This window comes from Pseudorasbora parva, chromosome 10, assembly GCF_024679245.1.
Source record: "Pseudorasbora parva isolate DD20220531a chromosome 10, ASM2467924v1, whole genome shotgun sequence".
Classification (NCBI taxonomy): Eukaryota; Metazoa; Chordata; class Actinopteri; order Cypriniformes; family Gobionidae; genus Pseudorasbora; species Pseudorasbora parva.
In genome coordinates, this window is record NC_090181.1 from 48,562,757 (window position 1) to 48,590,136 (window position 27,380).

A 27,380-nucleotide genomic window follows, 5' to 3' on the forward strand; every position below is an offset into this window, starting at 1 on the left:
TTTTTTTGTGGACTCAAGTGAAATAAGTTCACAGTACTAACATTAATAGCACAGTATAAATATTAAATGGAAATTGACCAGTTTTAGACAATCAGTTTCCTCAAATTAAATGAGTTAACACAGTTTTTTATGCATTGCTTATGTGAAAAAATAAAACTATATACAAATAAAGAGCAATAAATAAAACACTAATAAAGTGTCTTTGAGTATTTTTATTGTCAATATTTGTTATATTTCATTGTTCTTTAGTGTTTGATTCAAAGATTTATAAATAAAGTTTCAATGCAAGCTTTGTTAAAACCCTGACTGAATGCTGATGTTGTACTTTGAGCCAAAGGTGATCATAAACTCCACCCTCTTACAACACTTACAGGAAGAGACAGACTTATTATTCCTGTCTTCTGCCACACTGACTCTCTTCTCTCAACAAAAGCAATAAAGAATCAGCGATCAGCGGAGAATGAACTGAAACTCTTTCAAGAAGGATTTTTGAGACATTAGTTTCTGGACAGACAGCAGATCGTTGTGATTCTCAAGGTGATTCAGCTTTAAAACCGTCATTCAGAAAGTGAAAGTAAAGTTTGTGTTGCTGAGCTCAGACAGTGAGAATGGCTTCACTAAATGTTTCTGCTGAAGAGCTTTCTTGTCCTGTGTGCTGTGAAATCTTCAAGGCTCCTGTTCTTTTATCATGTAGTCACAGTGTCTGTAAAGAGTGTCTTCAGCAGTTCTGGAGAACCAAGACAACTCAGGAGTGTCCCGTCTGCAGGAGAAGGTCCTCAAAAGACAATCCTCCATTTAATCTGGCATTAAAGAATTTGTGTGAGTCGATCCTGAAGGAGAATCTGCAGGAGATCTGCAGTTTACACAGTGAGAAACTCAAACTCTTCTGCCTGGAGGACAAACAGCCGGTGTGTGTAGTGTGCAGAGATTCACAGAAACACATCAGTCACACAATCAGACCCATCGATGAAGTGGTTTCATCATATAAGGTAAGACAAATGCCTCGTTTCACATGAAGTGAAAGTGACACAGGCCAATGGTAACCCATACTCACACATTTAGGATTAGTGAGGAGTGAAGTAGTTTTTGTTCAATTCTAGGAGGAGCTCAATACAGCACTGAAGTCCTTACAGAAGAAACTTAAACACAATGAAAACATTAAAGGAGAGTTTGAGAAAACAGCTCAACACATCAAGGTGAGGAAACAGAGTCAAGAGTCATTTTCATCACTGCTGTAGGATCACTATATACAGTTATGATCTGATATATTTAAGTTGATTATTTTAATGACGAGCAGCGTCTGCTTCTGGATCCGTTATATGTCGGGTATGGAAGTTTCTCTCTGATATGAATGATGTGAAGTGTTGATGTGTGTGGATTGAGATGACTGAAGGGAATGTGATTTGATTTCAGGCTCAAGTTGAGCACACAGAGCGTCAGATTAAACAGCAGTTTGAGAAGCTTCATCAGTTCCTCAGAGATGAAGAAGAAGCTACAATCACTGCACTGAGGGAGGAAGAGGAGCAGAAGAAGCAGATGATGAAGGAGAAGCTGGAGGAGATGAACACACACATCTCAGCTCTTTCACACACAATCAAAGACATGGAGGAGATGATGAGAGCCAGTGACGTCTGCTTTCTGAAGGTCTGATTTCAGATCATTGGTTGATCATTGGTTCATTGATTGAGTTCTTGATGATTAATGGTGTGTTTGTTCTGCAGGAGTTTCCAGTCTCAAAGGAAAGGTGAGTGATCTGCTCCTGTCTCTGGTCTCTCTGGTTCTGATCCAAAGCCGCTGCAGTTCTGATCCTGAATGTTCTTCCAGAGTCCAGAGATCACAGCCGGATCCACAGATGGCTTCTGGAGCTTTGATTCATGTGCCACGGTACTTGGGCAACCTGCCGTCCAGAGTCTGGAAGAAGATGCAGGACATCGTCAACAACAGTGAGTCTGACTACACACACACACACACACACACACACACACACACACACACACACACACACACACACACACACACACACACACACACACACACACACACACAGTGGGTACGGAAAGTATTCAGACCCCTTAAAATTTTCACTCTTTGTTATACTGCAGCCATTTGCTTAAATCATTTAAGGTCATTTTTTCTCATTAGTGTACACACAGCACCACATATTGACAGAAAAACACAGAATTGTTGACATTTTTGCAGATTTAAAAAAAAAGATCCTCAGTCCTCAGTCTCTAGACCCGTTGCTTAGCATTTAGTAGAAGCACCCTTTTGATCTAATAAAGCCATGAGTCTTTTTGGGAAAGATGTCACAAGTTTTCCACAGCTGGATTTGGGGATCCTCTACCATTCCTCCAGCAGATCCTCTCCAGTTCTGTCAGGTTGGATGGTAAATGTTTGTGGACAGCCATTTTCAGGTCTCTCCAGAGATGCTCAATTGGGTTTAAGTCAGGGCTCTGACTGGGCCATTCAAGAACAGTCACGGAGTTGTTGTGAAGCCACTCCTCCGTTATTTTAGCTGTGTGTTTAGGGTCATTGTCTTGGTGGAAGGTCAACCTTCGGCCCAGTCTGAGGTCTTGAGTACTCTGGAGGAGGTTTTCGTCCAGAATATCCCTGTTCTTGGCCAGATTAATATTTTCCTCAATTTCAACCAGTGGCCCTGACCCTGCAGCTGAAAATCACCCCACAGCATTATGCTGCCACCACTACGCTTCACTGTTGGGACTGTATTGGACAGGTAATATTTTTCTCCACACATACCGCTTAGAATTAAGGCCAAAAAGTTCTATCTTGGTCTCATCAGACCAGATAATTTTATTTCTCAGCATCTTGGAGTCCTTCAGGTGTTTTTTAGCAAACTTTCATGTGTCCTGCTCTGAGGAGAGGCTTCCGTCGGCCACTCTGCCATAAAGCCCCAACTGGTGGAGGGCTGCAGTGATGGTTGTCTTTCTCCATCTTTCTCCCATCTCTCCATCTCTGGAGCTCAGCCTCAGTGATCTTTGGGTTCTTTACCTCTCTCCCCAAGGCTCTTATCCCCGATAGCTCTGTTTAACCGGATGGCCAGCTCTAGGACGGGTTCTGGTCATCCCACACGTCTTCCATTAAGGATTATGAAGGCCACTGTGCTCTTAGGAACCTTAAGTGCTGCAGAATATTTTTTGTAACCATGGCCAGATCTGTGCCGTGCCACAATTCTGTCTCTGAGGTCTTCAGGCAGTTCCTTTGACCTCCTGATTCTCATTTGCTCTGACATGCACTGTGAGCTGTAAGGTCTGATATAGAAAGGTGTGTGGCTTTCCTAATCAAGTCCAATCAGTATAATCAAACACAGCTGGACTCAAATAAAGGTGTAGAACCATCTCAAGGATGATCAGAAGAAAAGGACAGCACTGAGTTAAATATATGAGCGTCACAGCAAAGGGTCTGAATACTGAGGACCATGTGAGATTTCAGTTTTTCTTTTTTAATAAATCTGCAAAAATGTCAACAATTCTGTGTTTTTCTGTCAATATGGAGTGCTGTGTGTACAGTAATGAGAAAAAAATGAACTTAAATGATTTTAGCAAATGGTTGCAATATAACAAAAAGTGAAAAATTTAAGGGGGATCTGAAAACTTTCCGTACCCACTGTATATATAATACTTTCCACAGGATATAGCATATTTTGTGGCATTTTGAATGAGGACGGCATATTAGACGCATTAAAATAGCCTTAAATGCCGTCAAATACAGCATTTGGCTGTAGATGCGATTCAGCTGTACCCGTATGGGTAGTGTATTTCTGACCCTTTGGGCTTGCCATACAATTACATGTACAGACACTATATCATCTGAAGAGCTGTGATAGTGAGTCGAAGGTGTATACTACCATCATGTTTCACAGAATACCAACGAAAATCAAGTAATGAAAAAATCAGTGGTTGACTGCTCTGAACCATAGATATCAATGATGTAGATGACAGGGTGCAGGTCAACTGAGTGACAGAGAGAAAGAATGGAGCGCACGCTCTCTCTCTGTCTTCATAATAAGCAGCACCGTCTTAGCATATTTCATTCACATATTACGTTAGTCAAAATCAAAAGCTCGGAAGACCGACTCCATGTCAGACCATTTTTCCTTGAATTTTGACTCTTCTCTGACTCACCAGTTTGAATCTGCTCTCCTCGTCCCTTCTGCCCAGTCTGCTCAGCCACACTTTCTCTTTCACATCTCAAAAGCTCTTCTTCAGTGTGACTGTTATTCCGGATCAAATAGATCCGGCTCGGAGTCTGCACAGAAGTAAGTATCTTCTGAAGCGTGTCTCACAAACGTCTCCATGATTACAACGCTTGCTCTCTCTGCAAGCAGATCGTAACGCTGGTTATGTTGACAGAAGTTTGCCTATTTTCAGGAGCTGTGTAATATCATTGCGTCATTCAAACGTGTGATTGACCAATCCGAACATTATAAAGAGTGTTCTTTGATCGCACTCTGTAGTTTAATCATCTAAATAACAGATTTGTCTCATGTTGCTCACAGAAATGACGTGAAGTTGATGGTTTTAGTCACTGGCTTGATTCACTGATGCAGACGGCCAGCGGTGGGACTGACCGTATTAAACGATTTAGAGAGAAAGTGTGTGTGAACTTGAATGATTAGCTCCACACCAGAACTCACTGATCCCAGATCAGGCATTAATGAACACTGTTACTCACTGTCTGTGGCGGTGCTGTCAAATCTGTATGGTAAAGCCTGAGCTGCTGATATCCACTGATAAACTGACTCCTTTCTCTACTAACTCTCTGAGCGGGTAAAGCAGAGGAAGGGGCGGAAACCTTTCCTGATGACGTCACAACAGGAGAGGGTAAAGCAGAGGAAGGGGCGGAAACCTTTCCTGATGACGTCACAACAGGAGAGGGTAAAGCAGAGGAAGTGGCGGAAACCTTTCCTGATGACGTCACAACAGGAGAGGGTAAAGCAGAGGAAGGGGCGGAAACCTTTCCTGATGACGTCACAACAGGAGAGGGTAAAGCAGAGGAAGGGGCGGAAACCTTTCCTCATGACGTCACAACAGGAGAGGGTAAAGCAGAGGAAGGGGCGGAAACCTTTCCTGATGACGTCACAACAGGAGAGGGTAAAGCAGAGGAAGGGGCGGAAACCTTTCCTGATGACGTCACAACAGGAGAGGGTAAAGCAGAGGAAGGGGCGGTAACCTTTCCTGATGACATCACAACAGGAGAGGGTAAAGCAGAGGAAGGGGCGGAAACCTTTCCTGATGACGTCACAACAGGAGAGGGTAAAGCGGAGGAAGGGGCGGAAAACTTTCCTGATGACGTCACAACAGGAGAGGGTAAAGCAGAGGAAGGGGCGGAAACCTTTCCTGATGACATCACAACAGGAGAGGGTAAAGCAGAGGAAGGGGCGGAAACCTTTCCTGATGACGTCACAACAGGAGAGGGTAAAGCAGAGGAAGGGGCGGAAACCTTTCCTGATGACGTCACAACAGGAGAGGGTAAAGCAGAGGAAGGGGCGGAAACCTTTCCTGATGACGTCACAACAGGAGAGGGTAAAGCAGAGGAAGGGGCGGAAACCTTTCCTGATGACGTCACAACAGGAGAGGGTAAAGCAGAGGAAGGGGCGGAAACCTTTCCTGATGACGTCACAACAGGAGAGGGTAAAGCAGAGGAAGGGGAGGAAACCTTTCCTGATGACGTCACAACAGGAGAGGGTAAAGCAGAGGAAGGGGCGGAAACCTTTCCTGATGACGTCACAACAGGAGAGGGTAAAGCAGAGGAAGGGGCGGAAACCTTTCCTGATGACGTCACAACAGGAGAGGGTAAAGCAGAGGAAGGGGCGGAAACCTTTCCTGATGACGTCACAACAGGAGAGGGTAAAGCAGAGGAAGGGGCGGTAACCTTTCCTGATGATGTCACAACAGGAGAGGGTAAAGCAGAGGAAGGGGCGGAAACCTTTCCTGATGACGTCACAACAGGAGAGGGTAAAGCGGAGGAAGGGGCGGAAACCTTTCCTGATGACGTCACAACAGGAGAGGGTAAAGCGGAGGAAGGGGCGGAAACCTTTCCTGATGACGTCACAACAGGAGAGGGTAAAGCGGAGGAAGGGGCGGAAACCTTTCCTGATGACGTCACAACAGGAGAGGGTAAAGCGGAGGAAGGGGCGGAAACCTTTCCTGATGACGTCACAACAGGAGAGGGTAAAGCGGAGGAAGGGGCGGAAACCTTTCCTGATGACGTCACAACAGCAGCGGGTAAAGCAGAGGAAGGGGCGGAAACCTTTCCTGATGACGTCACAACAGCAGCGGGTAAAGCAGAGGAAGGGGCGGAAACCTTTCCTGATGACGTCACAACAGCAGCGGGTAAAGCAGAGGAAGGGGCGGAAACCTTTCCTGATGACGTCACAACAGGAGCGGGTAAAGCAGAGGAAGGGGCGGAAACCTTTCCTGATGACGTCACAACAGCAGCGGGTAAAGCAGAGGAAGGGGCGGAAACCTTTCCTGATGATGTCACAACAGCAGCGGGTAAAGCAGAGGAAGGGGCGGAAACCTTTCCTGATGACGTCACAACAGGAGAGGGTAAAGCAGAGGAAGGGGCGGAAACCTTTCCTGATGACGTCACAACAGCAGCGGGTAAAGCAGAGGAAGGGGCGGGAACCTTTCCTGATGACGTCACAACAGCAGCGGGTAAAGCAGAGGAAGGGGCGGAAACCTTTCCTGATGACGTCACAACAGGAGAGGGTAAAGCAGAGGAAGGGGCGGAAACCTTTCCTGATGACGTCACAACAGGAGAGGGTAAAGCAGAGGAAGGGGCGGAAACCTTTCCTGATGACGTCACAACAGGAGAGGGTAAAGCAGAGGAAGGGGCGGAAACCTTTCCTGATGACGTCACAACAGGAGAGGGTAAAGCAGAGGAAGGGGCGGAAACCTTTCCTGATTACGTCACAACAGGAGAGGGTAAAGCAGAGGAAGGGGCGGAAAACTTTCCTGATGACGTCACAACAGGAGAGGGTAAAGCAGAGGAAGGGGCGGAAACCTTTCCTGATGACGTCACAACAGGAGAGGGTAAAGCAGAGGAAGGGGCGGAAACCTTTCCTGATGACGTCACAACAGGAGAGGGTAAAGCAGAGGAAGGGGCGGAAAACTTTCCTGATGATGTCACAACAGGAGAGGGTAAAGCAGAGGAAGGGGCGGAAACCTTTCCTGATGACGTCACAACAGGAGAGGGTAAAGCAGAGGAAGGGGCGGAAACCTTTCCTGATGACGTCACAACAGGAGAGGGTAAAGCAGAGGAAGGGGCGGAAACCTTTCCTGATGACGTCACAACAGGAGAGGGTAAAGCAGAGGAAGGGGCGGAAACCTTTCCTGATGACGTCACAACAGGAGAGGGTAAAGCAGAGGAAGGGGCGGAAACCTTTCCTGATGACATCACAACAGGAGAGGGTAAAGCAGAGGAAGGGGCGGAAAACTTTCCTGATGACGTCACAACAGGAGAGGGTAAAGCGGAGGAAGGGGCGGAAACCTTTCCTGATGACGTCACAACAGGAGAGGGTAAAGCAGAGGAAGGGGCGGAAACCTTTCCTGATGACGTCACAACAGGAGAGGGTAAAGCGGAGGAAGGGGCGGAAACCTTTCCTGATGATGTCACAACAGGAGAGGGTAAAGCAGAGGAAGGGGCGGAAACCTTTCCTGATGACATCACAACAGGAGAGTGTAAAGCAGAGGAAGGGGCGGAAAACTTTCCTGATGACGTCACAACAGGAGAGGGTAAAGCAGAGGAAAGAGCGGAAACCTTTCCTGATGACGTCACAACAGGAGAGGGTAAAGCAGAGGAAGGGGCGGAAACCTTTCCTGATGACGTCACAACAGGAGAGGGTAAAGCAGAGGAAGGGGCGGAAACCTTTCCTGATGACATCACAACAGGAGAGGGTAAAGCAGAGGAAGGGGCGGAAACCTTTCCTGATGACGTCACAACAGGAGAGGGTAAAGCAGAGGAAGGGGCGGAAAACTTTCCTGATGATGTCACAACAGGAGAGGGTAAAGCAGAGGAAGGGGCGGAAACCTTTCCTGATGACGTCACAACAGGAGAGGGTAAAGCGGAGGAAGGGGCGGAAAACTTTCCTGATGACGTCACAACAGGAGAGGGTAAAGCAGAGGAAGGGGCGGAAACCTTTCCTGATGACGTCACAACAGGAGAGGGTAAAGCAGAGGAAGGGGCGGAAACCTTTCCTGATGACGTCACAACAGGAGAGGGTAAAGCAGAGGAAGGGGCGGAAACCTTTCCTGATGACGTCACAACAGGAGAGGGTAAAGCAGAGGAAGGGGCGGAAACCTTTCCTGATGACGTCACAACAGGAGAGGGTAAAGCAGAGGAAGGGGCGGAAACCTTTCCTGATGACGTCACAACAGGAGAGGGTAAAGCAGAGGAAGGGGCGGAAACCTTTCCTGATGACGTCACAACAGGAGAGGGTAAAGCAGAGGAAGGGGCGGAAACCTTTCCTGATGACATCACAACAGGAGAGGGTAAAGCAGAGGAAGGGGCGGAAACCTTTCCTGATGACGTCACAACAGGAGAGGGTAAAGCAGAGGAAGGGGCGGAAACCTTTCCTGATGACGTCACAACAGGAGAGGGTAAAGCAGAGGAAGGGGCGGAAACCTTTCCTGATGACGTCACAACAGGAGAGGGTAAAGCAGAGGAAGGGGCGGAAACCTTTCCTGATGACGTCACAACAGGAGAGGGTAAAGCAGAGGAAGGGGCGGAAACCTTTCCTGATGACGTCACAACAGGAGAGGGTAAAGCAGAGGAAGGGGCGGAAACCTTTCCTGATGACGTCACAACAGGAGAGGGTAAAGCAGAGGAAGGGGCGGAAACCTTTCCTGATGACGTCACAACAGGAGAGGGTAAAGCAGAGGAAGGGGCGGAAACCTTTCCTGATGACGTCACAACAGGAGAGGGTAAAGCAGAGGAAGGGGCGGAAACCTTTCCTGATGACGTCACAACAGGAGAGGGTAAAGCAGAGGAAGGGGCAGAAACCTTTCCTGATGACATCACAACAGGAGAGGGTAAAGCAGAGGAAGGGGCGGAAACCTTTCCTGATGACGTCACAACAGGAGAGGGTAAAGCAGAGGAAGGGGCGGAAACCTTTCCTGATGACGTCACAACAGGAGAGGGTAAAGCAGAGGAAGGGGCGGAAACCTTTCCTGATGACGTCACAACAGGAGAGGGTAAAGCAGAGGAAGGGGCGGAAACCTTTCCTGATGACGTCACAACAGGAGAGGGTAAAGCAGAGGAAGGGGCGGAAACCTTTCCTGATGACGTCACAACAGGAGAGGGTAAAGCAGAGGAAGGGGCGGAAACCTTTCCTGATGACGTCACAACAGGAGAGGGTAAAGCAGAGGAAGGGGCGGAAACCTTTCCTGATGACGTCACAACAGGAGAGGGTAAAGCAGAGGAAGGGGCGGAAACCTTTCCTGATGACGTCACAACAGGAGAGGGTAAAGCAGAGGAAGGGGCGGAAACCTTTCCTGATGACGTCACAACAGGAGAGGGTAAAGCAGAGGAAGGGGCAGAAACCTTTCCTGATGACGTCACAACAGGAGAGGGTAAAGCAGAGGAAGGGGCGGTAACCTTTCCTGATGATGTCACAACAGGAGAGGGTAAAGCAGAGGAAGGGGCGGAAACCTTTCCTGATGACATCACAACAGGAGAGTGTAAAGCAGAGGAAGGGGCGGAAAACTTTCCTGATGACGTCACAACAGGAGAGGGTAAAGCAGAGGAAAGAGCGGAAACCTTTCCTGATGATGTCACAACAGGAGAGGGTAAAGCAGAGGAAGGGGCGGAAACCTTTCCTGATGACGTCACAACAGGAGAGGGTAAAGCAGAGGAAGGGGCGGAAACCTTTCCTGATGACATCACAACAGGAGAGGGTAAAGCAGAGGAAGGGGCGGAAACCTTTCCTGATGACGTCACAACAGGAGAGGGTAAAGCAGAGGAAGGGGCGGAAAACTTTCCTGATGATGTCACAACAGGAGAGGGTAAAGCAGAGGAAGGGGCGGAAACCTTTCCTGATGACGTCACAACAGGAGAGGGTAAAGCGGAGGAAGGGGCGGAAAACTTTCCTGATGACGTCACAACAGGAGAGGGTAAAGCAGAGGAAGGGGCGGAAACCTTTCCTGATGACGTCACAACAGGAGAGGGTAAAGCAGAGGAAGGGGCGGAAACCTTTCCTGATGACGTCACAACAGGAGAGGGTAAAGCAGAGGAAGGGGCGGAAACCTTTCCTGATGACGTCACAACAGGAGAGGGTAAAGCAGAGGAAGGGGCGGAAACCTTTCCTGATGACGTCACAACAGGAGAGGGTAAAGCAGAGGAAGGGGCGGAAACCTTTCCTGATGACGTCACAACAGGAGAGGGTAAAGCAGAGGAAGGGGCGGAAACCTTTCCTGATGACGTCACAACAGGAGAGGGTAAAGCAGAGGAAGGGGCGGAAACCTTTCCTGATGACGTCACAACAGGAGAGGGTAAAGCAGAGGAAGGGGCGGAAACCTTTCCTGATGACGTCACAACAGGAGAGGGTAAAGCAGAGGAAGGGGCGGAAACCTTTCCTGATGACGTCACAACAGGAGAGGGTAAAGCAGAGGAAGGGGCGGAAACCTTTCCTGATGACGTCACAACAGGAGAGGGTAAAGCAGAGGAAGGGGCGGAAACCTTTCCTGATGACGTCACAACAGGAGAGGGTAAAGCAGAGGAAGGGGCGGAAACCTTTCCTGATGACGTCACAACAGGAGAGGGTAAAGCAGAGGAAGGGGCGGAAACCTTTCCTGATGACGTCACAACAGGAGAGGGTAAAGCAGAGGAAGGGGCGGAAACCTTTCCTGATGACGTCACAACAGGAGAGGGTAAAGCAGAGGAAGGGGCGGAAACCTTTCCTGATGACGTCACAACAGGAGAGGGTAAAGCAGAGGAAGGGGCGGAAACCTTTCCTGATGACGTCACAACAGGAGAGGGTAAAGCAGAGGAAGGGGCGGAAACCTTTCCTGATGACGTCACAACAGGAGAGGGTAAAGCAGAGGAAGGGGCGGAAACCTTTCCTGATGACGTCACAACAGGAGAGGGTAAAGCAGAGGAAGGGGCGGAAACCTTTCCTGATGACGTCACAACAGGAGAGGGTAAAGCAGAGGAAGGGGCGGAAAACTTTCCTGATGACGTCACAACAGGAGAGGGTAAAGCAGAGGAAGGGGCAGAAACCTTTCCTGATGACGTCACAACAGGAGAGGGTAAAGCAGAGGAAGGGGCGGAAACCTTTCCTGATGACGTCACAACAGGAGAGGGTAAAGCAGAGGAAGGGGCGGAAACCTTTCCTGATGACGTCACAACAGGAGAGGGTAAAGCAGAGGAAGGGGCGGTAACCTTTCCTGATGATGTCACAACAGAAGATTTCAGGATCAGCTCGTCTGAGCTCTCAGTTTCTCAAAGTCAGAGGAAGACAGCCTAAACTCGGTTCATACTGATCAAATGACTGACTCAGGGACAACATTCAGGCTAGGGGAACTCATATTAATGTTGAAAAACCTCATAAAATAAAAATGTCATGCCATGGGACCTTTAATTTATAATTAATATATGACATTACATAACTTTGTCTTCCAAGATACACAACACAAACATTTCAGTTGACATCTCAGGAAATGTAGTGTTTTATGACCCTTTAAAAGCCTTGAAAGACCTGCAGAAATACGCTCTTACGACCTTACCAATGATTACATTTCTTATTTCCATTTCCTGGAAATGTTTCCTTCCCTTGTAAATTACCCACAATGCATTGGTTCCAATTCTAACTCTGGTTGCCATAGAAACTCGCACTTTGAACTGCAGATGTGCATTGGTTGACCAAGATAAAAATTAAAGATTTAAGCAATTTGACATATTTACAATTTCAAAATCTCAAAATGAAACATTATAACAATAATAGTTAATTATAAATTACAGTAATTAATTATAACTATTAAATTACATGTTTCAAATCAGCACCACAATCTGACATGATCTGACTGAACATTAAAACAAATAATTATATGATTTAAAAAAATGTATATTTATAGTAAATGTTATATTTCTGACGCGACACGTCATCAGCCGGTGAAAGGGTCGTCAAGCGCTTGATAAAGATCCTCATGGCCTCCATAGCCTCTAATGGAGCTGTGTGTGTGTGTGTGTGTGTGTGTGTGTGTGTGTGTGTGTGTGTGTGTGTGTACTTGTCTACCTATCTAACAGGGGACCTCTGAGCCAAGAGGGGACATTTTTCAGGTCCCCTGTTGGTCATGCTTTAAATCATGTGAAAATGATGTAAAACACTAAAGAAATGCTCTGGAGATTTTTTAAATGTTTGACCAAGTAAGGACCTACAGGTGTGCGTGTTTAAATCATGTTAAAATCAAGAAAAAACATCTGGTGAATTTTTTAAAATTTTGACCAAGAGGGGACCTAAGAGTGTGTGAGTGTTTAAGGCCATGCTCAGCAGCTCCCCTGTAGGCAGGAGCAGGAACTGTAATAGCCCTTAAAGGGTCATGACCCCCCTGCTGCAGCTGTGTTCTTTCACACCTTCGATTTGAAAAAGCTTGTTAAAAGGGGAGTGGTCGACTGTGAAAAGGTGGGATGGTATTGTGTGGAAAGAGGGAATGTTTGCATAAATAGGGGAGTGTCAGTAGGTGCATTAAGATAGCGATACCAACAGCAGCAGTTACAGCTAGTGATGGCCAAATGAGGCTTCCTGAACCACTGAGGCTTTCCAGCCCATTGGTTCACCAAAAGGTTCATCTACCTGAAGCCTCATGAAACAGTGTGCTCCCTAGTGACACCTGCTGTGCAAAGCAATGCATCGCACACAAATCTACTCATCCTGAGCAACCAAATTGTCATAGTGTGGGCACACCCTTTTTCTATTGCCTGTGTATTAATAAAGTATTTTACTCTGCTTGTATTAACCTATGCACACACAACTCACACAAACACACAACTTTGTGTTCAACTATTCAGTAGTTCTTTGGGTTAGTGATGAGTGAATGCCCAGAATGATTGTAAATAAATTATTGTGAGTGCAGTGCTTATGGGACTGGAATTGTGGAACAGCAAACTGCAACAGGGATGGGAAAGCTTTCCCTAATACAGTCTAGTCTTATAATAATATTATTAATAATAATAATAATAATAGCAATAATATATATATATATATATATATATATATATATATATATATATATATATATATATATATATAATAATAACACTAGGCCTACTAATATATATATATATATATATATATATATATTATATGGGTGATTCTTCAATTGGGGGAACTTTTATGTCCCCGGGTTATACATTCATGTTAAAAATATATATAATATATATTATAATTATAATTACGTAGTATACACACTACTAGATATACAACTAGATATAGGCTAATTTACTCTATTAATCTACTGAACTATGTATAATTTACTCTAATAATCTACTAAACTAAGTAAAATGTAATATAATATATAATACAAGCTATGATATATGATGATATCGCTACTACATACAACCAACACCTCAACACCAATGCAAATGCCTACTGCAAACCCCACAAGAGGCGCGAGGTTTCGAACCACTTTTATCCGAAAGCGATACTCCGAATGAAGCAATGACGTATTCAACAGAAAACGAGGCCTCGTTTGTCATCGTCACGTGATTTTCACGGAAACGATACAAGCCTCGAATCGGGGCTTCATCTGGAACGCCCCTTTTTGCTCGACACAAGCTCCGGAGCCTCGCTTCAGATGTCCCATCACTAGTTACAGCGGTTCTGAGACATGTTCTTGGTTCACGTTGGCATTGTTTACCACAGTGAGATTAAATGAGGGATGAGTACAGCGAATGAGAGAGCTATGAGTGGCGTGCAGCAGAGATCGCAAATCATTCAGCTCTTCAAACCAGCATAATTCAGTGAGAAATGAAAATAAATGTTATGCATGACGAAATATTTTGCAAACGTGATAAAACTATATTTGTCCAAATATGCACGCTGTTTGGCAAGATGAACAACGCGCCGACGTGATAAGAGAACGTGAACCACCCAACATGCGATGTGATAAGAGATGTGTAATTCTAGATCGGGGTAAAAGCGAAGAGGTTTGAGGCTAGTCTCGACCGCGCTGGGTTGCCGTGACGATCCGCGCTGTCTATCACTCGGCAGCTAAATCTATATTTGTCCAAATATGCAGCACACTGTTTCACTAAGAGCCCGAACACATGCGGTTTAGTGCATGGCTGTGACGACAAATAAAACGGAGAGGACGTGGCTTTTGTTCATTAGCCTACAGATTACAGATTGGTTATTTTGCACTCCTGACATAGATAGTCAACGCTTGCAGGTTCGGCGTGCGATTCCTCAGGTGAATTTTACTTTACCGAGCCTTTGTAGCAAAGGCTTCCACAGACGGCGCCGGTTACAGCTCGCTCGGCGCCCTTTACGTTACTTCGTATCAGCACAACGCCTAGCTTTCCTCCGTGACTTTTCCGCACGCTGCTTCCAAAACTTCCCCACCATATCTCTACAATAATGATGTAAGACGAGCCTGACAGAAGTGACTGTCTCATGCATATTAACTAAATTATCTTGTATGCATACTACAGCGCAGGGATTGGACTGAATGAGCTTTATGTCATGAATATATATCGAGAATCGCTCGGAGCGGTCGACGTCAGCATGTGCCCAGCAGCCCATACTTGGGCCGAAAAGGCCGTGCCGACGTCAGCATTTGTGACGTTGCTCCGACTAAGCTTTTCAAACCGGAAGACAGAAATCGCTCTGAAAAATGCAAAAATAACTATTTTCACATATGGATACCATTAATGAGTACCCTTAGTGTTTTCAATGATGTGCAGCCTATACATATCTGTTTACTTCTCAAAAAAAGTGTTTTGGGGTTTCATGACCCTTTAAACACGCGTTGTTCACACACACACACACACACACACACACACACACACACACACACACACACACACACACACACACACACACACACACACACACACACACACACACACACACACACTCCTCTATTGTTTGAATGGCCTGCTGTCCTCTGACTCTAGAGCTGCTGTTTAACAGACTGCTTACTAAAGGAACAAACATCATATAGATTATATCTCTTTACTAAATACCCTGACTAGTTTCAAACTTTGCATTACTTTAAAATTAAATACTACAGGATCCAAGAAAGAAAGGATTAAAAAATCTAAACAACCAGGGGTGCGTTTCCCAAAAGCATCGTTAGCCAACTATGGTCGCAAGTTGCGTCGTTACCAACGTAGTTCAACGATTCAGTGTTTCCCGAAACCATAGTTCTAACGAACATTCGCAAACTGCATCGCAAATTTGTGTCGTTGGAACGACAGCTCTCCACCTGTGGTTAGAGTCAGTTCGTCGTTATTTTGCCGTGTCGACGTCATTGATTGCCCCGCACCTGGGCTGTGGTCTATTCAGAGTTATCGACCCTGTGCCCTAGAAGATTTAGAAGATTTCACCATCCACTTTGAGTGATTTAAAAGACTTAAAGTTGTGGTTTAAGTTTATCACATAAATCGTCTTTTTATTATTATTACAAATTCAGTTTGAAACTATATAGAAGCGTGGCCTTCAGGATTATTCTCCCTTCGAAGTGGCCTCTGAAAGCATTAATCTTGCCGATTAGAACGCAGCCATTGTTTCGTTTGTGCAAAGAAACGGTGAGTCTGTCAAGTGGGTTATCTTTGTTTAATTTTAATTTAAAAACATTCAAAAATACATGTGTTAGAGGTTTTCACTTATATAAAATGTTAACACTCAGATTACAGTATTTCATTAGTAAATTAATTTTAAATTTTAAATGAATGTACCTAAAGTAACAAAAAAAAATGTATAAATGAGTGATTTTTTTTTTACAGAATTAGAATATAGAATACTCTCTACATATTTTGTGTGTAAATACATACATACATATATATGTGTGTGTGTGTGTGTGTGTGTGTATATATATATATATATATATATATATATATATATATATATATATATATAGGGGGAGAGAAAGAGTGTATGTATATCTGCATGTTAAAAAAGTTTTTTTTTAATGTTTTTAAGTGTTAATTTAATACACATCGACAAAGAAACTAAATATTTAACCGAAATGATGTCACATTAAACAAATGGTTTAAACTGCAGTGGTGGCTGGATGCTGCACTGGTGACAGGACGTATGGGTGAAGAGGACATGTCTCCAGCAGCCAGCTATAACCAAAGCCATGACCCTCTTCAGCAACCTGCAAACTGCAGAAGTGGCCCACACTAAAGAGTCATGTGTACTTCTATCACCCACCCATTAGGCCATCACCCATCACCTCCATACATTTCCAACAGCATAATAATGCAGTGTAGCTAACAACTGAATTTAAAGCATTGTTTCTTCTTATTGCCCTCTGAAGATGTAAAGCCTGATGTGGAAGCGCCAGACTGGAGAGGGTCTGATGTTGGAGGCCTGGCCTTTGAAGGCAAAGGCCTGGTTGATGCACATGAATCCATATCTCCAAGGATTCTTCCATTGCAACAGGCCCCAGGATGGCCAAAACTGTGTCTACCTCTGTAGGGACAGGAGGAACTGAACTGGGGTATTGTCTTGTTCAGTCAGTCTTGATTGCTTCCCTCTTACGTGCCACAGCCCTCTGTTTTGTCACACTTGCAAAGTCCTTCCACTTATTCCTAACTTTGTCTGGGCTTTGTCCATATCCATAGCATCCATATCCATAGAATCGTTTATTTTTTAAGTGATTTCTGGCCAGATTTTTTTTTTTTAGCATTTGTAATGCTATTTTTAAGCTTTGAAAATAGCTGGACTTTACTATATTACACAACCTTCTTGAAAAGAACTGCAATTTTAAGCTTTGAAAATTGGGGTTTTCGTGTCATTTTCATTAACACGTCAGAATGGCAAGAAGACAAAAATGGGAAAGATTGAGCAAAATAAGCAATCCACAACTGTACATCACAGTTTTTCAAAACCCATCTTTTTTCAATTGTGGTTAAGTAGCCTATCAATATTACATAAGAAATAGTATTTATCTGAAATTGTGAAATTATTGACATTGGGATCAGAAAAGAGCACATTTTTAACTCTGTGTGTGTATAATGTATTGCAGAACAAACAAATCATTAAATATTACAAGACTCCTACGTACCGTCATTTCAAAAGCTTAATTCGTGCCGAAGAAAAGATAAAATAAAACCAAATTACTGTAGGTGGCGGTATGTGCTCATGTCTCCAGTCAGCCATTAGATCGAAGAAGAAGAAAAACGACGGCTCATACCAACGTAGTTTGAACTATGGATCTGCGACTCAGGTACCATGGTTTCGGGAAACAGTCGTGACTAGGTCGTTCGTTTTCACAAAGATGCATCGTACTATGGTGGTTAATCTGCGAGCTACGTCGTTGTACGGGAAACGCACCCCAGGATGTAATTAGAAATACATCTGCCATCAAAATGTGTGTGTCTTCAGTTTCTACAAATAAATATTGTAAATACCATCCATCATGGCCGTGGAGAGACCGTAAAACTTTATTAAATTATTAAGGGATCTCATTCAATGCTTTTGTAAATATTTTTTGTTTCTGTGTATATATATATATATATAACATTTTAATGACAGTGGCCTATATTTATTGAAAAATAATGCATTATTTTATTTATCAAAATAAACGGTACGGTAAATGGGACAAACTTTGCATCTAAAGTTCTTTTAAACAAGTGTTAACATAGACATTATTAAAAACATTTTATTTTAGCCAAGTATTTGTAAAAATAATGTGTGACTTTTGGCCCATATAAAAGGCCCATCTTACCACCTTATACATTTATGAGCTTTTTAAACTAACCACTTTTGATTTATTAATGTTTAACAAAATGATGCAGGTCCCCTGTTAGATAGTAAATCACGACGCCTGTGTGTTTGCTGTGACATTTCTTATCATCACAAACACACTGCAAAGATTGAGAGTTTTTACAGCAATACCTGAGTTTAAAGGGTTAAATCAAGCAGAGATAGCTCTCTAATGTATTAATTGCAGGTCATTATTGAATAGTGATTACGTTACACACACACTCACTCAGGTCCCCTGTTAGATAGTAAATCACGACGCCTGTGTGTTTGCTGTGACATTTCTTATCATCATAAACACACTGTAAAGATTTAGAGTTTTTACAGCAATACCTGAGTTTAAAGGGTTAAATCAAGCAGAAATAGCTCTCAAATGTATTAATTGCTGGTCATTATTGAATAGTGATTACGTTACACACACACTCACTCAGGTCCCCTGTTAGATAGTAAATCACGACGCCTGTGTGTTTGCTGTGACATTTCTTATCATCATAAACACACTGCAAAGATTGAGAGTTTTTACAGCAATACCTGAGTTTAAAGGGTTAAATCAAGCAGAGATAGCTCTCTAATGTATTAATTGCCGGTCATTATTGAATAGTGAATATGTTACACACACACTGACTCAGGTCCCCTGTTAGATAGTAAATCACGACGCCTGTGTGTTTGCTGTGACATTTCTTATAATCACAAACACACTGTAAAGATTTAGAGTTTTTACAGCAATACCTGAGTTTAAAGGGTTAAATCAAGCAGAAATAGCTCTCAAATGTATTAATTGCCGGTCATTATTGAATAGTGAATATGTTACACACACACTGACTCAGGTCCCCTGTTAGATAGTAAATCACGACGCCTGTGTGTTTGCTGTGACATTTCTTATAATCACAAACACACTGCAAAGATTTAGAGTTTTTACAGCAATACCTGAGTTTAAAGGGTTAAATCAAGCAGAGATAGCTCTCTAATGTATTAATTGCCGGTCATTATTGAATAGTGAATATGTTACACACACACTCACTCAGGTCCCCTGTTAGATAGTAAATCACGACGCCTGTGTGTTTGCTGTGACATTTCTTATCATCATAAACACACTGTAAAGATTTAGAGTTTTTACAGCAATACCTGAGTTTAAAGGGTTAAATCAAGCAGAAATAGCTCTCAAATGTATTAATTGCAGGTCATTATTGAATAGTGATTACGTTACACACACACTCACTCAGGTCCCCTGTTAGATAGTAAATCACGACGCCTGTGTGTTTGCTGTGACATTTCTTATCATCATAAACACACTGCAAAGATTTAGAGTTTTTACAGCAATACCTGAGTTTAAAGGGTTAAATCAAGCAGAGATAGCTCTCTAATGTATTAATTGCCGGTCATTATTGAATAGTGAATATGTTACACACACACTGACTCAGGTCCCCTGTTAGATAGTAAATCACGACGTCTGTGTGTTTGCTGTGACATTTCTTATCATCATAAACACACTGTAAAGATTTAGAGTTTTTACAGCAATACCTGAGTTTAAAGGGTTAAATCAAGCAGAAATAGCTCTCAAATGTATTAATTGCTGGTCATTATTGAATAGTGATTACGTTACACACACACTCACTCAGGTCCCCTGTTAGATAGTAAATCACGACGCCTGTGTGTTTGCTGTGACATTTCTTATCATCATAAACACACTGTAAAGATTTAGAGTTTTTACAGCAATACCTGAGTTTAAAGGGTTAAATCAAGCAGAAATAGCTCTCAAATGTATTAATTGCAGGTCATTATTGAATAGTGATTACGTTACACACACACTCACTCAGGTCCCCTGTTAGATAGTAAATCACGACGCCTGTGTGTTTGCTGTGACATTTCTTATAATCACAAACACACTGCAAAGATTGAGAGTTTTTACAGCAATACCTGAGTTTAAAGGGTTAAATCAAGCAGAGATAGCTCTCTAATGTATTAATTGCCGGTCATTATTGAATAGTGAATATGTTACACACACACTCACTCAGGTCCCCTGTTAGATAGTAAATCACGACGCCTGTGTGTTTGCTGTGACATTTCTTATCATCATAAACACACTGTAAAGATTTAGAGTTTTTACAGCAATACCTGAGTTTAAAGGGTTAAATCAAGCAGAAATAGCTCTCAAATGTATTAATTGCTGGTCATTATTGAATAGTGATTACGTTACACACACACTCACTCAGGTCCCCTGTTAGATAGTAAATCACGACGCCTGTGTGTTTGCTGTGACATTTCTTATCATCATAAACACACTGTAAAGATTTAGAGTTTTTACAGCAATACCTGAGTTTAAAGGGTTAAATCAAGCAGAAATAGCTCTCAAATGTATTAATTGCAGGTCATTATTGAATAGTGATTACGTTACACACACACTCACTCAGGTCCCCTGTTAGATAGTAAATCACGACGCCTGTGTGTTTGCTGTGACATTTCTTATCATCATAAACACACTGCAAAGATTTAGAGTTTTTACAGCAATACCTGAGTTTAAAGGGTTAAATCAAGCAGAGATAGCTCTCTAATGTATTAATTGCAGGTCATTATTGAATAGTGATTACGTTACACACACACTGACTCAGGTCCCCTGTTAGATAGTAAATCACGACGCCTGTGTGTTTGCTGTGACATTTCTTATCATCACAAACACACTGCAAAGATTTAGAGTTTTTACAGCAATACCTGAGTTTAAAGGGTTAAATCAAGCAGAAATAGCTCTCAAATGTATTAATTGCAGGTCATTATTGAATAGTGATTATGTTACACACACACTGACTCATGTCCCCTGTTAGATAGTAAATCACGACGCCTGTGTGTTTGCTGTGTCATTTCTTATCATCACAAACACACTGTAAAGATTTAGAGGTTTTACAGCAATACCTGAGTTTAAAGGGTTAAATCAAGCAGAAATAGCTCTCTAATGTATTAATTGCCGGTCATTATTGAATAGTGAATATGTTACACACACACTGACTCAGGTCCCCTGTTAGATAGTAAATCACGACGCCTGTGTGTTTGCTGTGACATTTCTTATCATCACAAACACACTGCAAAGATTTAGAGTTTTTACAGCAATACCTGAGTTTAAAGGGTTAAATCAAGCAGTAATAGCTCTCTAATGTATTAATTGCAGGTCATTATTGAATAGTGATTACGTTACACACACTGACTCAGGTCCCCTGTTAGATAGTAAATCACGACGCCTGTGTGTTTGCTGTGTCATTTCTTATCATCACAAACACACTGCAAAGATTTAGAGTTTTTACAGCAATACCTGAGTTTAAAGGGTTAAATCAAGCAGAAATAGCTCTCTAATGTATTAATTGCAGGTCATTATTGAATAGTGATTACGTTACACACACTGACTCAGGTCCCCTGTTAGATAGTAAATCACGACGCCTGTGTGTTTGCTGTGACATTTCTTATCATCACAAACACACTGCAAAGATTTAGAGTTTTTACAGCAATACCTGAGTTTAAAGGGTTAAATCAAGCAGTAATAGCTCTCTAATGTATTAATTGCAGGTCATTATTGAATAGTGATTATGTTACACACACACACTGACTCAGGTCCCCTGTTAGATAGTAAATCACGACGCCTGTGTGTTTGCTGTGACATTTCTTATCATCACAAACACACTGCAAAGATTTAGAGTTTTTACAGCAATACCTGAGTTTAAAGGGTTAAATCAAGCAGAAATAGCTCTCTAATGTATTAATTGCAGGTCATTATTGAATAGTGAATATGTTACACACACACTGACTCAGGTCCCCTGTTAGATAGTAAATCACGACGCCTGTGTGTTTGCTGTGACATTTCTTATCATCACAAACACACTGCAAAGATTTAGAGTTTTTACAGCAATACCTGAGTTTAAAGGGTTAAATCAAGCAGAAATAGCTTTCTAATGTATTAATTGCAGGTCATTATTGAATAGTGAATATGTTACACACACACTGACTCAGGTCCCCTGTTAGATAGTAAATCACGACGCCTGTGTGTTTGCTGTGACATTTCTTATCATCACAAACACACTGCAAAGATTTAGAGTTTTTACAGCAATACCTGAGTTTAAAGGGTTAAATCAAGCAGAAATAGCTCTCTAATGTATTAATTGCAGGTCATTATTGAATAGTGATTACGTTACACACACTGACTCAGGTCCCCTGTTAGATAGTAAATCACGACGCCTGTGTGTTTGCTGTGACATTTCTTATCATCACAAACACACTGTAAAGATTTAGAGTTTTTACAGCAATACCTGAGTTTAAAGAGTTAAATCAAGCAGAAATAGCTTTCTAATGTATTAATTGCAGGTCATTATTGAATAGTGATTACGTTACACACACACACTGACTCAGGTCCCCTGTTAGATAGTAAATCACGACGCCTGTGTGTTTGCTGTGACATTTCTTATCATCACAAACACACTGCAAAGATTGAGAGTTTTTACAGCAATAACTGAGTTTAAAGGGTTAAATCAAGCAGAAATAGCTCTCTAATGTATTAATTGCAGGTCATTATTGAATAGTGATTACGTTACACACACACTGACTCAGGTCCCCTGTTAGATAGTAAATCACGACGCCTGTGTGTTTGCTGTGTCATTTCTTATCATCACAAACACACTGTAAAGATTGAGAGTTTTTACAGCAATACCTGAGTTTAAAGGGTTAAATCAAGCAGAAATAGCCCTCTAATGTATTAATTGCAGGTCATTATTGAATAGTGATTACGTTACACACACACACACACACACACACACACACACACTGACTGAAGTCAGTTGTATGGTCTGATGTGTTGTAATATAGTCTACTTCTCCATGTTGATGGCTTCTCACGCCTCAGAGCGAGCTGTGTTTGAGATGTTTGAGATGTTTGAGGCTGGAGTGTTTGCACGGTTGCTTCATTTTTCATTACTGCTGGCGTGACGTAACTGAAGAGATTAATGAGCATATTTGCATTAATATTATGAATTAATGAATGAGGCATTTATATAGCGCTTTCACATGTACTAATGTACACCCAAAGCGCTTTACACTCATGACAGGGGTCTCTCCCGAGTTATTTATTACATTATTTATATTTTATTTATTTTATAAATAATAAAAACATTTATAAAAAATATATACAATTAAAAACTGAATTTATTATTCCCCCCCCCCCCCACACACACACACACCCACACCCACACCCACACACACACCCACACCCACACCCACATATATGAGGGCTTGTAAAATGACTTTACCAGATTTTAAATTCCTGTACAATTTTGTGGAGCATTTTACCCAGAGCTTAAAGCTGCCCACATTTACTCGTTCCAAACCTGTATGATATAAAAAGAAGCTATTCTGAGAAATGTCTGTGGGTTTTGTTGTCTTTTGTCCATACAATGGAAGTCAATGGGCTCCAGTGCTGTTTGGTTCCCAACGTCCTTCAAAATATCAGCTTTGTGTTTTGCAGAAGAAAAAAAGTCATACAAGTTTGGAATGACATGATGGGGAGTAAATGATGATGTACTTTTTTATTGTGGGGTGAATTATCCCCTTAACCAAGTCTCTCCACTTGCTCTCAGACTCAATTGAATCAAATGTCTTAGTAGGACAGTCTCAAACGCTCTCGGTGGTTTTTCTTTCATCTTTACAGTTAAAAAGGCAGTTTAAAGGCCTTGAAGCCACTCAAAAGGCGTTCAACCCTGGGTTAGACTTATGAAACGATCAAGAGATTAATTGTTTGGCAGAAGAACCTGAACAGAAAGCATGTGATGAGAGTCAGACACGTATGAAGAGAGACACAGTCACGGGTCGAGTGTGAAAATAATTATGGGGATTTTATGGTACTAAATTATATTTATGCAGTACCTATAATACATTTATTAACTTTTTGAGGACCTAAAAATAAAAGTTCCAACTTAAACAGAAATAAATCTTGACTGCTTTGGATCACAAAGTAAAGTCTGGTCTAATTATAAAGATGACACTTGGCAGATTATTGCTGAAATGAGAAACGTTTTAAAAAAATGTAACTTATAAAATGTTATAAAATGTATGAACAATGATGAAAAATGCACAAAAATATTCCAAAACATCACAAAAAAATATAAGCCATAAATCTAAACAAGTTATATTCCAAATTTGAGGTTGACATCTGAAAAAAATACTTTCAGTAAAAGTTTGTTTGTGTGTAGTACCAAACGCTCCCACTAGGTGATATTCATCTCCCATTCATTCCCAATGCACTCATGTTTGGCCAATACAAGTGACAAGTTTTTTTATTTTTTTAATTTTTAATTTTTTTATATTAGAATAAAGTTCTAATGCAAGACACAATAAATCCCTTCTAAAATAATTATTGAAGAGTTGTTAAACATGAAACAACAGTATTATTATAATATACACACATATATCCCCTGGATCTGACAGGATGGGCAGTCTAGAGCCGCCCAGGCCCAGCCGTAGCTATGCTAACATTATTAAAACTGATTATATATATAAAGCCCCTACGTTTATTTACCTAGCCTTATCACTTTAAATATTGCACAATTAATTATAATATCATAAACTATTGTGATTCTTTATTTATTTTTAAAGGTAAAATCACATTTATAATTGACTTTCATAATTACATTTATCCTGAATATATAATCACTTTAATAATCTGGGATTTCTTTTTCTGACCGTAAAAAAAAATATTTTATCGGAAAATAGCATTCCAGTGCATCGTGTCACTGGATATACAAATTATGTATAACACACACACACACACACACACACACACACACACACACACACACACACACACACACACACACACACACACACACACACACACACACTCACGCACGCACGCACGCACGCACGCACGCACGCACGCACGCACACACACACACACACACACACACACACACACACACACACACACACACACACACACACACACACACACACACACACACACACACACACACACTCACACACACACGCACGCACACACACACACACACGTCTGGTTCACTATCTTTGTGAGGACTCTCCATAGACGTGATAGTTTTTATACTGTACAAACTGAACATCCTACACACATACACACACACACACACACACACACACACACACACACACACACACACACGCACACTATCTGTTGGTGTTGTTCACATTATATGCATTTACGTGCCAATTGTGTGTGTGTGTGTGTGTGTGTGTGTGTGTGTGTGTGTGTGTGTGTGTGTGTGTGTGTGTGTGTGTGTGTGTGTGTGTGTGTGTGTGTGTGTGTGTGTGTGTGTGTGTGTGTGTGTGTGTCCAGACTCATAATAATGTGTGTGTGTTCATCTGTTGATTGTGTCTCATCAGCTCCTGTGATTCTGGATCCAAACACGGCTCATCGAGATCTTGTCCTGTCTGATGATCTGACCAGTGTGAGTCTCAGCGGGAAGGATCGACCTCTTCCTGATAATCCAGAGAGATTTGACTGGTTTGAGTGTGTTCTGGGTTCAGAGGGTTTTACCTCAGGAACACACAGCTGGGATGTGGAGGTTAAGCAGAGTCAGAACTGGAGACTTGGAGTAACTACAGCATCAAACCAGAGGAAGGGACAGAGTTTCTTCAACACTGATGATGCCTGGGGTGTGTGGTATAATCCATTCGGACTGTCTCCAGGTTCTGGTTTTCGTGTTAGACAGAAGCTTGATCGTGTGAGAGTGTGTGTGGACTATGACAGAGGAACGGTGTCATTCTCTGATCCTGTAACTAACACACATCTACACACACACACAGCCTCCTTCACTCACACACTCTTTCCATTCTTCAGGTGTTTTGATGGCTCTCTGAGGATCTTAGCGGTCAATAGTCAGTAAAGTCACTCCTGTAGGTCTGGATCTTCATCATGTCTCCAATATTTAATCCATATCTCAGGAGTGAGAGTGTGTTGATGTGAATATCAGTGCGGTGGCTGTGATTGGACCGTGATGATCACATGACACGCTCATATTGCTTTCACACCACTGATCAATAAACAACAGGTTTATTTAATTAGAGAACAGAAGATTCAGAAGCCCTTCACACAATCAGAGCAGCGATAATGACAGCGGTCGGTCCGCTGTGGGTTATGTGTGATATATATCAGTGGGTTCAGGGGTTAGTGTTTATTGTCTTTATGATTCAAATGTGTATTTATGTGTGTGTGTGTGTGTGTGTGTGTGTGTGTGTGTGTGTGTGTGTGTGTGTGTGTGTGTGTGTGTGTGTGTGTGCTCATTCCTCTATTTTTGGTGGCGTTGTGTTTTGGTGTGGCCTAGTTTGTCTGAATGGATGGTCATGTGACTCTTCCTGGATTATTTAACCGGAAGTGTAAACATGAGTTCAGATATTCATGAGCTCCTGATTATTCTCCTGTTATTACAGCCAAACACGGCAAAGACTTCATACTTTATGTGTTTCTTTATTTGATTTGGTGTCTTTAGTGGGGTTGTGTGTGAACTGTGCTTTTGTTTCTGTGATGTCTAGTTTTCACGGATCAATAAATTAAATGTCTGGACATCAGAACTTCAGAAGCGTGGACTGTTGAGGAACCAACCAGTAGTTACAATAAGAGCAGTTATTAAACTATTATAGGATAATAACCAACAGGACAAATAACAGCAACATATCAGGACCATCCCGCTTCATCATTTCTTCACGCCGCACTGCATGCTGGGAGTCTGTCCTCTGGTACCCAGCATGCACTGCGGCGTGAAGCGTCTGATCGTCTCCATTGTTGAGGTTCATCTGCTGGTTCTTGATGTCTGAATGATGCCGGATCTCTGAATGTTTTCTGCCGTAATCCTCATGATCTGATCCTGAGTCTATAAACCCCAGAGTCTTTCTCAGAAGCACAGCGGTGTAACTCTGGTGTTAATACTCTCGACATCGAGGCTCAGTTAAGACATGTTCACAACAATCACGCTAGCACAGTTTGACTTCATTATGAGGAGTCAAATAATTCATTGTTCAATAAATATACTGGCACTAAAATATGACCATTGAGAAAATACAGACACAAAATGATTTAAACAGCAAAGATTCTGAAAGCATTGAAGGACATCCCATAATAATTTAATACAGATTTACAGAACTAACAAATCAATGATATGGTATGATATGTTTTTAAATCTGATGTTTCATTATAAATACGGTGATTATCTCTGAGTGTCGGTTCTGTTAGTTTGGACTTTCTGTCTGTTCCTCTTTCTCCAGATCTCTCTTAGACGGATAGTTTAGGACAGCTTCTTAAATAAACTGCAGGGTGTTGTTAGCCACTCTCCATTTCATTTACACACACACACACACACACACACTGATTTTGTATTGTGAATGCTCTTGGAGAGCTCTGGACATTGGTGAGAGGACAGGCTGAACATGACACA

The 27,380-nt window shown here is 42.3% G+C and overlaps 1 protein-coding gene across 1 annotated transcript; it reads left to right on the plus strand.

Annotated features, from left to right (window-relative positions):
* The first annotated feature begins 372 nt into the window (after positions 1-372).
* Positions 373-26,520, plus strand: LOC137091668 (nuclear factor 7, ovary-like). Its single transcript, XM_067456300.1, has 6 exons — positions 373-989; positions 1,101-1,196; positions 1,414-1,644; positions 1,722-1,744; positions 1,825-1,943; positions 25,333-26,520. Exons 1-6 carry the CDS (start codon positions 609-611, stop codon positions 25,833-25,835), a joined length of 1,353 nt encoding a protein of 450 aa, XP_067312401.1. The 5' UTR covers positions 373-608; the 3' UTR covers positions 25,836-26,520.
* The last annotated feature ends 860 nt before the right edge of the window (positions 26,521-27,380 follow it).

Bases quoted from the DNA above. Each gene is read 5' to 3' on its own strand.
- LOC137091668 (XM_067456300.1), top strand. From the start codon at position 609: ATGGCTTCACTAAATGTTTCTGCTGAAGAGCTTTCTTGTCCTGTGTGC. The intron at 990-1,100 runs GTAAGACAAATG...GTTCAATTCTAG, and splicing joins AAGTGGTTTCATCATATAAG to GAGGAGCTCAATACAGCACT. The intron at 1,745-1,824 runs GTGAGTGATCTG...ATGTTCTTCCAG, and splicing joins TTTCCAGTCTCAAAGGAAAG to AGTCCAGAGATCACAGCCGG.